The sequence below is a fragment of the Hevea brasiliensis genome, chromosome 16, assembly GCF_030052815.1.
Source record: "Hevea brasiliensis isolate MT/VB/25A 57/8 chromosome 16, ASM3005281v1, whole genome shotgun sequence".
Lineage (NCBI taxonomy): Eukaryota > Viridiplantae > Streptophyta > Magnoliopsida > Malpighiales > Euphorbiaceae > Hevea > Hevea brasiliensis.
Window position 1 is genome coordinate 63,676,731 of NC_079508.1, and position 13,126 is coordinate 63,689,856.

At 33.4% G+C, this 13,126-nt stretch overlaps 1 protein-coding gene across 1 annotated transcript; it reads right to left on the reverse strand.

Annotated features, from left to right (window-relative positions):
- Positions 1 to 11,685: 11,685 nt before the first annotated feature.
- Positions 11,686 to 12,376, reverse strand: LOC131174493 (basic leucine zipper 43-like). Its single transcript, XM_058138005.1, has one exon. The coding sequence runs from the start codon at positions 12,265 to 12,267 to the stop codon at positions 11,686 to 11,688; it is 582 nt and encodes a 193-aa protein (XP_057993988.1). The 5' UTR covers positions 12,268 to 12,376.
- Between the last annotated feature and the right edge of the window lie 750 nt (positions 12,377 to 13,126).

Sequence of the window (13,126 nt, forward strand, 5' to 3'; positions counted from 1 at the left end):
ATGGTGATGATTATTTGCAAGAGCAAGCTGCTTATGCAGGAGGTTATCAACAAAAACCTATGGGAAATTCTTACTCTAATGTGAACAACTCAACATGGAGACCACAAGCAACTTTTGCTCAACAAGGCCAAAGCTCAAATTATCCTCATAACCAAAGCTTTATGCAGCAAAACAAGCCTCAATTTCAGCCTCAATTTCAGCCCACAAGGCAACCACCACCTGGATATCAAGCAAGAGCACAACAATCCCTTCCATCCCATGAACCGAAGCCATCTTTGGAGAACATGATGGAGAAATTTTTTGCTGAACAAAGCAAGATGAATAACAAATTGGAGGAAGAAATGCAACACATGAGACAAACCATGGATCAATTACAAGTCCACAACCGCATGTTGAGACTCAATTGGCGCAACAAGCAAGCTCATCAGAAGCAATTCCTATGGGAAACTACCTAGCCAACCACAAAACCTCATGAACAATGTAAGGTTGTAACCTTGAGAAGTGGTAAAAAGTTGGTCAAGAGAGGAAAACAAGAGAGAAGAAAAAGAGAGCACAAAAGAAGAAAATTCAGCTGAGAGCAAGAAAATGAAAAAGAAGAAGAAAGCAAAAGTGAGCAAGATGAGGGAGAGAAACCATACATCCCACGAACCTTACAAACCCACCCTTCCCTACCCTCAAAGATTCATCAAGCACAAGCTAGACAAACAATTTGGCAAATTCTCAAGTGCTAAAGAAGTTGTATATCAATGTGCCATTCATCGAGGCACTATCCCAAATGCCAAGTTATGCCAAGTTTTTGAAGGAGATTCTTTCCAACAAGAGAAGGCTAGAAGATTATGACACCATCAACTTGGGAGAGCAATGCAAGGCTATAATTCGTAAAAGTTACCTCCCAAACTCAAAGATCCGGTGTGTTTTCCATTCCTTGTCATATTGGTGATAATTGTGTGGCAAATGCCTTATGTGACCTTGGAGCTAGCGCCACCCTAATGCCTCTTTCAATATATGAGAAGTTGAATATGGGAGAATTGAAGCCCACAAACATGTATCTTTCATTAGTCGACTGCTCAATTAAGTATCCCAAGGCATTCTTGAAAATGTGCCTATCAAGGTTGGGAAATTCTACATTCCTGGACTTTGTCATTTTGGATATGGAAGAAGACACAAAAGTTCCTATCTTATTGGGAAGACCCTTTTGGCAACAAATGGTGCATTAATTGATGTAAAGGGTGAGCAATTGACACTTAGAGTGGGAGATGATCAAATGATATTCAACATCAATCCAAACATGAAAAGGAAACATGAAGAAGTTGAGTCTTGTTTATGGTAGACATTATTGATGAGATTGTTCAAGAGCATTTCGTAAAAGCTATCCACAAGACCCACTTGAAAATTGCTTAGTCCATGGTGGGAGCATTGATGATGATAATCACAACATGGCTATTTTTGCACAATATTTGGAAAGCTCTCCACCACATCCTAAAGCCACAATTTTTCAACTTGAAGGAGTGCAAAACTGGAGATCAAACCACCATCATTAAAGGTAGAGGATGCCCCAAAGGTAGATCTTAAACCTCTTCCTTCCAACCTCAGTATGCTTTTCTTGGACCAAATGAAACATATCCTCGTTATAATTAATGCATCATTGACCAATATTGAGATTGACAAATTGTTGAGAGTTTTGAGAGAATATAGAAGAGTTTTGGGTTATGCAATTGATGATATAAAGGGAATTAGTCCAACAGTTTGTATGCATAGGATTTTCCTTGAGCCAAATAGTAAACCTTCCATTGAACACCAAAGAAGATTGAATCCTACAATGAAGGATGTTGTGAAAAAGGAAATCCTAAAATTACTAGTCACTGGAATTATTTACCCTATTTCCGATAAAGGAGTGGGTTAGTCCTGTGCATGTTGTACCAAAGAAAGGTGGGGTGACAAATGTTAAAAATGAAAATAATGAATTGATACCCACTAGAATCAAGTATAGTTGGAGAATGTGCATAGACTATAGGAAGTTGAACAATGCTACAAGAAAAGACCATTTTCCCTTCCTTTTATGGATCAAATGTTAGAGAGATTAGCCAAGCATTCATTCTTTTGTTACTTAGATGGATATTCTGGTTTCTTTCAAATTCCAATACATCCCGATGACCAAGAAAAACTACCTTTACTCGTCCCTATGGCACCTTTGCCTATCGAAGGATGCCATTCGATTGTGTAATGCGCCCGCACATTTCAAAGGTGCATGATGGCCATTTTTCTGATTTTATTGAAGAAATTATGGAGGTCTTCATGGATGACTTTTCAAAGATATGGCACTAATTTTGATTCATGCTTGACTAATTTGTCTAAAATTTTGCAGAGATATGCCGATAATGATCCGTGTTGAATTGGGAGAAATGCCACTTTATGGTCCAAGAGGGAATCGCTTTAGGCATTTAATCTCAAAAGGGAATTGAAGTGATAGAGCTAAAATAGAAATTATTGAAAAATGCCCTCCAACCATCACAAAGGAGTACGGAGTTTTCTTGGACATGCCGGGTTTTACCGGCGATTTATTCAAGATTTTTCTAAACTTGCTAAACCCTTAACAAATCTTTTGAATCATGATGTTAAATTTGATTTTAATCAAGATTGTATGGTTTCTTTTTGCAGGTTAAAGATTTGCCTTAACAATACTCCTATCATGCAACCCCGATTGACTTTGCCATTCAAATCATGTGTGATGCAAGTGAGTTTGTCGTTGAGCCGCCCTGGCCAATAAAAGATAGAAAACCTTATGCCATTTACTATGCAAGCGAACCCTTGATGAAGCTCAAGTCAATTATGCCACAACCGAAAAGGAGTTCCTCATGTAGTATTTGCACTCAATAAATTCCGCTCTTATTTGGTCAACTCAAAGGTAATTGTTTTCACCGATCATGCAAAGAATAAAATATTTAATGAGCAAGAAAGAAGCTAAATCTAGGTTGATTAGATGGATATTGTTACTTCAAGAATTTGATTTGGAAATAAGAGATAAAAAGGGTGTTGAGAATGTGGTGGCCGATCACCTTTCTAGGATAAAACCTAAAATAAAGATGATGAAATTGTGCCAATTGATGAATTTTTCATGAATGAGCAAATTGTATGTGTTGAATTCGCACTTCCATGGTTTGGTCGATATTGTGAATTTCTTATCTTGTGGTGTCTTGCCACTGATTTATCTTGGCAAAGAAAAGAAAAGATTCTTGCATGATGTTAAATTTTATTCTTGGGAAGAACCTCTTTGTTTAGGAGATGTAATGATGGAATAATTAGAGATGTATACAGAGGAAGAAATGCATGATGTTATTTACCATTGTCATTCCTCCGAATATGGTGGTCATTTTAGTGTCTCAAAACTGTTGAAAAAGTCTTGACATCAGGTTTCTATTGGCCTAATATGTTTAAACATGTGAGAGACTTTGTAAGCAAATGTGATATGTGACAAAGGGTAGGCAACATTTCAAAAAGAGATGAGATGCCCCAACAATCCATATTAGAAGTTGAATTATTTGATGTGTGGGGAATTGATTTCATGGGGCCATTTCCATCTTCTTATGGGAATAAATATATCTTGGTAGGGGTAGACTATGTATCTAAATGGGTAGAAGCTATTGCTACACCTACCAATGATGCAAAAGTTGTGGTGAAATTTCAAAAATTTGTTTTGATCAGTTTGGTGCCCCACGTACATAATCAAGTGATGGTGGTAGCTATTTTTGCAACCACCAATTTGAAAATTGATGAGAAAATATGGGGTAAAGCATAGGATTGCCACACCATATCACCTCAAACAAATGGCCAAGTAGAAATCACAAATAGAGAAATCAAGCAAATCTTGGAGAAATCACAATAAGTCCAAAAGATTGGTCCCTTAAATTAGATGACACTCTTTGGGCATATAGAACAGATTTAAAACCCCCATAGGAACTACACCTTATAGGTTAGTTTTGGGAAATCATGCCATTTGCCCGTAGAATTAGAACACAAAGCTTATTGGGCCATTAGAGCAATCAATTTTGATTTACAAGTCACTGGACACGTAAGACTTTTGCAACTTGATGAATTAGAAGAATTGAGACTTGATGCTTATGAAAATGCTAGGATCTATAAAGAAAGAACAAAAAAATGGCATGATAAGCATATCAAGAAAAAGGACTTTAAAGAAGGAGATTTGGTTCTCTTATTCAATTCAAGGTTGAAATTTTTTCCAGGAAAATTAAAATCAAGGTGGTCAGGCCCATTTAAAATTGTGAAAGTTTTCCCCATGGTGCCGTTGAAATTTTTGGTGAAAAATCTGCAATTTCAAGGTAAATGGGCAAAGGTTGAGGCACTATTCAGTTGGTGAGCTAATTGATTAGATAGCAACTTGCTATCTTTCTCATTCTCCATGAAATTTTGAGTAAGTATGGTCAAGCTAAAGACCTAAACTTAGCATTTTTGTGCATAACTCCCAATCTTTCTTTCATTTGATTTAAGATTTTTTTTTTTATATACTCCTTATTCAGAGTTTAACATTGTTCTAATTTCCTTGTGCAGATGGGATACAATGCATTGCAAGCAAATGAGCATAAAAAAAAAAAAAGCCCACTACCCATAAAAAAAAAAAAAAAAATTTAGTTGCTTAATTCATTAGTGTTTTTAACTTGTTTAGTTAATATTTTGCTTGTGTTGTTTTTTTTTAGTTCCTCATAAAATACATTTTTCTTTTATATCTCTAGTACATTGCTCACTTGCTTTTATGTGCTACTTCGGATTTACACTTGATGGTTACATTTTTGAGCTTAACTTCCTATTTCAACCTTTTGAGTTTAATTGATTTAATGGATTCCATTGCACTGTTTCTTTTGCAATGAGTGCAACAGTTGTCCAAATTTTATCTAATTAAATTGGCTGCACTTCAATGAGGTAACAATTCTCATCTCAGCTTGTGTCACTTTCAACACAAGTTGTGCTATCGCTTATGCAACAGGGTAATAATTCTTTATGCACATATGAGCTACCCATTTCTTTATCCCATTTCTTTATGCACATAATTATCCCATTCCTTGCACTCTTTTAACATTGAGGACAATGTTCATTCTGAGTATGGGGGAGAGGGTAAATTTTTTGCAAAAATTATTTTTCCTTTTCATTTGCATATAGTGACATACTCATTCATCACTTCATACTTGTACATATTCACATACATACACTTGCATATAGCTTCATATATACTTAGTTAAGCATACTTAGTTACATATAGGTTGACTATTCATTTACACTCATGCATTTCATTCATTCATTTAAAATTTTTGAATTTTTAAACTACTTTGATTCCATAAGCCACTTATTCAAGCAATCCAACTTGTCTTTAGATGGTTAGTGGAATGAAAGTTCCAGCTGGGTACAAAGTCTTAAGCATTATTCTTTCTCTTACTTAATAGCTGAAAATTAATACATTCATCTAGGTATGCAGATTCTGATTAGTTATTTTGAGTTTTGAGTGTCTGGATAAGCCTTTAAGAAAGAAAATGGTCATTGTCGTCTCACCATTCCTAGAACAAGCATCTTAGATCTTTCAAAGCGAAATTTTTAACTTGCATTTGATAAGAATATGATTTAGGCATTCCTTCATATTTTAAACCTCACATTTAGCCTTAACCTACCTTAATTTCATTTTAACCCTTGCAAACCCCCTTGAACCTTAAATCCCTAATTTCTTTGGAACCCAAATCATTTACCTAGCCATTAAACCTAAACACTACCACCTATTATGAGAATAGTATTGTAGCAATTAAGTGCATAAAAAAAATTAAAAAAAAAAAAAAAAAAAAAAACTTGGAGGATTGAAACATCTTGAAAAGTGCTAGAGTAATTGTGAAAAGTTGATAAAAAAAAATAAATAAATAGTCACAAAAATATCCCAAAGGTAATTTTGGGTGTGACGTGAAATAGGGACACATACAAAATAAAAAAATATATTATAAAAGTAGTCCCTTTATTGTGTTAGCACTTAAGATTCATTGTGAATTTCTTTCCTCTTGATAAAAAAAATTAGTATTATAAAAAATAAAAAAATAAAAAAATATTTGAAAAAAAAAAAAAAATTGGATGCACTTTGAGTTTCATGATTAATATTATTCTCATATTTTGTTTACCTTATTCCCTTTCTTTGTTAACCACAATCTTACCTTATTAGACCCCATTACAACCCTTAAAAAGACCTAATGATTCTTTGAAAGATGCTTGTTACATTAGTAGAGTTAGATCTTTTATGCTTGCATATGGGTTTGGCAATATAATCTTCCATACATTACTCACCATCTATTTGAGACACATTGGCTATCTATTTCATTTAGGTTTGTTTTGGCACAATTGACTCTTGTAGTTGGTTGGTATTTGTTGCTTGGGTTGATTGGTTAATTCTTAGCTATTCTGTAATAGTTGAGAGTGCTTGCTTCATTCTTTGTGCTTTTGTGGGAATTTGGAATGTTGGTGGCTAGAGGTAAGTTGGTAGTTTGGATTAGTGAATTTTGTGTTTTCAAAGATTGATTCTAGTCCCTTCCAAATGAGTTTTAATGAAATTTTGCTTGAGGACAAGCAAGAGTTTGAGTATGGGGGAATTTGATGCATGCATTTTAGATCATCATTTAGGAGTAATTTTTGCACATAATTTACCCTTATTCATAGCTATTATTTTAGATATTAGTATATATTTAGTCAATTTTACAATTTTCACATTTCTTAGTTTAATTTTTGGAATTTATTTGTTTTGTAGGTTAAATCTGAGAAATTTGATGTATTTTGATCAGAGTAGCCATTTGGAGGATATTAAAATCGAATTGCAAAAATTTTTAAGTTGAAAAAAAAAAAAAATTGGCCGAGAGCTACACAACCTCCAGCACACCCTAATTAGCTCATGTCGAAGGTTGTGTCGATGGTCAGATATTCACGCCGAGAGCGACACAACCCGCGACACAACTGACTCGGTTTATGTCGCTTTTATCGAAAATTTTTGACGTGGCATTTCCGCTACTCCACCTTTTACCTCACTTTCTCGATCCTTCCCCTTTACCCATTCTAGAATCCCCTTGCCTATAAAGTGCCATTTATCACTTTCTTTTCATAGAGAGCAAGGGAGGCATTTTAGGAAGATAGAAAGAGGGAAAGGGAGGAGCATCTTCAGATCTTTTCCAAAGAATGCAGATCACGTTTCAAGACTTTTGTGCACAGACCACTGCAAATTTGTCGGGTTTTTCTACCCTTTAGCTTACATTTACATTAGTTATTCATTTCTTCATTTGGTTTTTTCTTTAAACAATGATTTGTGAGTAGTTTATTGAGATTCTAGAGATGGGTTTGTAAATATTGATTTGTTTTGTGGTTTTGAACTGATTTAGCCATTTAAATGAAGATTGTTATATTTTGATTTATTGCTTGTGTGCTTATTTCCTTGCTTGATGAATGGGCCCTCATTGAGTTAAGTTTTAATCCTTAATAGATGGACTGAAAAGTGAATATTGGGGATAGATAATCTTGCAATAAACTTTATTTTCTTGGTGTTAGAAATAAGCTAAGAAGATTAAGGGGAACTTTCCAAAAATCAATTAGAGCATTAATTGGGTTTTTGTTAGATTTGAAATACCGTGAAAACAGGGTTTGATTTAATGAAAACCAATTTTGAGATGCTTGAAAAAGGTTTCAAAAATTTAAGAATTGATTTCCCTCAAAATTGCAATTCTCATGTGTTTGGCTAAATTAGGGAAAAATCACATGCAAACAATATTGAAAATCCAATCTCTAGAATCAATTTATTTTTCATTGAAATTAGATATAAATTCTCCAAACCTCATAAATAGCAATTTCAATTTAAATCCAATTTAAATTTAATTCCAATTTAAATCCAATATCTAGAATTACTTTATTTTTTTTTTTTAGATTTAATTCTTCTTAATTTCATAAATAGAAATTTCAAATTAATTTTTGGTAATCTAGTTTAATTAATTTTAGTTAATTGATTGATCTAGTTTTAATTCCTCAAATACCAATTTTAATTCCAAATTTCATTTTACATCTTTAATTTTTGTCTTAATTTTAATTTTTAGATTTTATTTTTAATATCTTTTAATTTTTGTCATTCTAATTAGCTTATACTTTTATTTCCAATTTAAGCACAATTCCCTGTGGATCGATATCAATTTTAAAACTATACTATCGTGACCTGCACTTGCGACACACCGTATCACTACCTAATGATCTAAGTCTTTTAACATGATCCAAACACTTCATAACACTTATTAAATTAAAAGAATACAGAAAAATAGATCAAATATTAATTAAAACCCAAGAAAATATAAGAACATGCATAAATATATAATTTTCAAATTCTGACAGATTGATGGTAGCAAGAAATCCGATTTTTTAAAAATACTTAGACATGCCTAAAAATCATAAAAAAAATTATAAAAGACAGCTTACATATCATATAAGATCATAAAATTTATAAATCAAACAAAACCCTAGTTGAATGGTCTACACAAATCATAATGTTTCTAAGTGACAGAATCGCACTAATTTTTTGTAAAATTCATAACTCATTAACCACAATAGATATGAATACAAAATCAATTGGAAAAAGTTCATAAAATTCTGAAATTAATTTTAGACACTAGATTTACATAAAAATATTAAGAAACAAGAGAGATATGGGCTCCACAAGTCGGGTATCCTGCAAATAGGATTTTATAGGAACCCTAACTTCAAACAGCCATAACTTATAAAATGTTAAAGTTTTTTTAGTGATTCTTGAGCCTAAAATTAATAGAATTTTGTGTAGAATATGAATATAATTTTTACAAATTTTTTACAGATTCAGAAAATAACGGAAAATAATAAAAATAAGAGAAATAAAAACTGAACATGTGCAGAGTTGTGTATCCTCTCAAATTAAACATGATTACATGTTCTGTATGAACATATAAAATAAATTAAAAATAAGGAACATAGAATTAAACATTACATGGTATAGATCTTGAAAAGAAAATAAAAGAACTAACATTTAAGAAATATCGCTAGAAAGAAAGAAGAACTAAAAGAATTTTAGCTATTCCTCTCTTTAATTTTTTTTATTTTTTTATTTTTTGTCTTCTCCTCCCCCTCCATTTTTTTTTCTCCTCCTTTTTTTTCAGTGGGGTATTTATAGGGTTTTGGGAGAGAGGTGTGATAGTGTTTGGAGTCCTAACGTGATAAAGTTCAGATAACTTAAACAACTAAGATTGCAGAATTTGGATGAGAGTGAAATATGAATGAGGTGTTTCAACCAATGGGAAGAGAAGGAAAAGGGAAGGCACCAATAGAAAGTGAGGAAGAGGTGTAGTAGGATAAGGTTTAGATAACTTAAACAACTGAGATTGAGAAAATTGGGTGAAACTGGGATATCGGTAAGGTGTTCCAACCAATAGGAAGAGAGGGAAAGAGGGTGGCACCAATAATGAGTGAGGAAAATAGTGGGGCCAATGGGGGAGAGAGAGTTTGTATAGGAGAGAGATAGAAAAAAAAATATTTTCTTATTTTAATTTTCAAAAAATAAATTAAATGGGTCCTATTTAAAATTACTAACTAGGCTTTCTTAGGCCCATGGCCCCCAATTAAACTCAATTAGGTCTATTTAATAACTACCCATATTAAATTTAAACAAAATAAAATTTTATTTAAATTAAATTAATTTCCCAAAAAGCATATTTTTTTTTTTTCAAGATCATGCAACGGAATTAATAATTCAATTCCATGCCTGTAATTATATCTTACAGTCATATAATTTTTCATCATCGGGTTTTTCACGGCCTTAATGCACATACTCATAACAAAATAAGGGTCTACAGTTTGTAAATAAGGTAATTTTCAATTATTATATGCAATAATTTGTTGCTAATCAAGTAATAATCACCATGTTCTAGATTCAATAAAAACACAGCGGAAGCTACCTGAATTTTGAATTCCAAGATTTAAGTTTTCATTCAAGTTTGCAGCCTCAAACACGTTGAAGGAACTGGGACTGGAACTACCTTTCAGTGATTTTGCAGAATTCACAGAGACGGTTGATTCTCCAAAGTCACTTGTGTTATGAAAAATATTCCATGAGTCTGCATTGAAGTAAGATAATTAAGGAACAGAAGCACCAGCTAGTATTCAGGTGGCTGAAGTAAATGAAGAAAATTATTTTTATTTTCGATTTTCTATATGGATAATTTTTCATCCACTTTTCACTTAGATTTTCAAATTTGACGTGTTCATATTTTCTCGCATTTTTTGTATCCTGAGGAGCACAACCTGACTTTTATTTGCATTGAACTTTTTATGGAAGTGGAGATAACTGTGCATTAATTAAAAATTGTTTAATTAGGAGCCTTAATCTAGCGTCTGAGACGGAAGTTGCCTACTAAAGTTTTCCCACTTTTTGCCTGTGAAATATTTTACAGAAAATTTGCCTTGATAACGCATGCGCGCATGAATTGCACATTGTTTTTTTTTTTTTTTTTTTTTTTTTCTTTCCTTTTCATTTATAAAGTAGAAAGAAAAAAGGGTGAAAGCTAGAGGATTCATGAACATGGCAATGTTTATATTTTAATGTGTAATAACTGTGACAAAAATGGAGATATGAGTATGACTCTTTAAATTTGCAAAGGTCGGCTTTTAGCTCTAGCAACAGTGTGAAAATGGCATCAAACATAGATTTATTCGCCTTTGGTCATGAGTTTGATTGAGAATTCAAGTGGTTGGAGCGACGGATTCTGCAACCTCAATCGGGAGGTTGATAACACTTAGATTTAAGATATTTGGAAGAATTTTTTGAGAAAGAATAAAATATAAGAAGGAAAATTAAAGGTTTTGATGAGTACCTATCCTGGAATATACATATTTTTTTCTGGGAAGAGGTATGTAGGTGTAGAAATTAAGACATGGGATCTACTGAACCCCATGCAAGTCAGAAAAAAGGATATACATGTTCTCAACAGAGCTTAGTCAGAGTAGCTCTTGAATATCTATATAGGAACAATAAATTGGATTTAGTACATAGCTTTTTTATATGTTTTTCGTAATATAATAATTTATATCAAGTACCAATGGCAAATTCTTGATTATATTTAGTTTATTGTGATTCAAGATATAAATTGATATGGTGGAACAAATTTATTTTACATCTTAGTTTCACATTTTTGTATTTTGAGTCTGAGTCTATGTAATTAAAATCCAAGAGCCAACATTATCCATCACCTCTTTCTTCTGTGTCATGTCCAAGTCGACCTTCCACACCCACCCAACTGCGTTTATTTCTTTATTTGTCTTTCTATTCAGTGATACCCGATGGAAATAATTTCCTTTAATATGTAAATGGTTAGAAATTTGCTTCAATATGCTGCTTTCATGAAGCTTCCTGTGTCTCTTTTTCAGGTCCAAATTTTAAGCAATTGCTAATTAATATATAGCATCTAAATATCAATATGTGACATAATAATTGAGCAGTGATTTAAATAATATGCTCAAAACAGGTTATTCCGCTCTTGCCCAAATCTCGACCCTAAAACTCAGGCTAGGAGCCTAGCACAGATCGACTTCCACACAAACAGAAACAAAATAGGAAAAAGGTTAAAAGTGAAGTGTTGCCTCCAACTTAGCCTAGCAAATCTGTAGACCTAGTGATAGACTGGTTTGAGGACTCGGCTCTGAGATAAGCTGTATTACAGGGATGTCTTCCAGGTCCCTCAAAGTAGCATAAGGGCTATTCAATTGCATGTCACTAAGCATTTGCTGTAGTTCTGAGGCTTCTTCTTTGAGTTTAGCGTTTTCTTGAAGAACCCTGTCATGACACTCTGAGACATGGTTCAGCTTATCTATGAGCTGGTGATTCTCATTTCGGAGCCAAACCACTTGTGACCAGAGTTCATCTAGGTGTTTCTGCTTCCGCATGCGTGACCGGCGAGCGGATTCTCTATTAGATATCATCCTTCTTTGTTTTCTCTCGTTGATAAGGGAGAGCTGTTGCTCATCTGCTTCATCAGAAGTTGAGTTGTTGCTTAGGCTTGATGATTGTAGACTGAATTCTTGAACCTGAGGAAAAATCTGGAAATTTTGCGGATTGGTGAATCTGTTAAATTGAAATGTGGGCGAGTTATTCTGAGTCATGCTAAAATAAGCTGAATATGGGGATGTGTTTGAGGGAACTAGATAATGGAGTCCTGTAACCTCACTAGGCTGCATGGCTTGAATCTGGGTGGAAATCTTCAGGAATCAAGCCTTAGGAGGAGAAGGTGAAGTAGATTATTTTGATGATGTTGGATTGAAGGGGGTTGGAATCCTGAAGAGAGATGGCCATTATATATAGAGTGGGAAAAGGTTGAGATGACCCCACAGTTGGCAATTTGGAGAAAGAGTAGGAGAACTCCTTAAAGAATAGACCACTAGAATATCATGCAGATCATGAAGCGCTCATACATGTATGCATATGAACAAGCAATTGTATCATTTATTAAAGAATATTTTCTTGCCTCTTTGGATAATGTTATGGATATATGGATGTATATGTACATGATCACATGCCCTCATTGTTAAGTGTTGCAATCAATGTTGTGGATAATCGTCTTGAGATCAAATTATGCTTACATCAGGGAGAAAGAGTGAGTTCATATTGTGGGGAGTATAATTATTTTAATAAAGAAATGTGGAAGCTAAAGAAAAGCAAATGAGTCAAATAGGGCACAAGAAGTCAAATCTTTTAAAGTGGAGGTGCATTATTGCAAGCTGGCCAGGTTTATTTAGGATAGTTTTAACCTTAAATGCCCATAAACAAATAGGCTCTTGTGATGTAAGGAATTGAAGAGATGGATGGAAAGGAAACCCTTTTCTACAACCATATTTAGGAGGATTAGTAATAATCACATACTCTCGTCTGAAATTCTCAAGCGTAATGTTAAGTTTTTCCTAGTATTAAATTAATAAAAATTTAACTTAATAAAAAAAAACTCTAATAATAATGATAAATAGACTTGTAGATGCATTGCTATATTCATGTAAACATAAATGCCAGCTCTAATCTATTGGTCATCAGTGGTTTAGATAT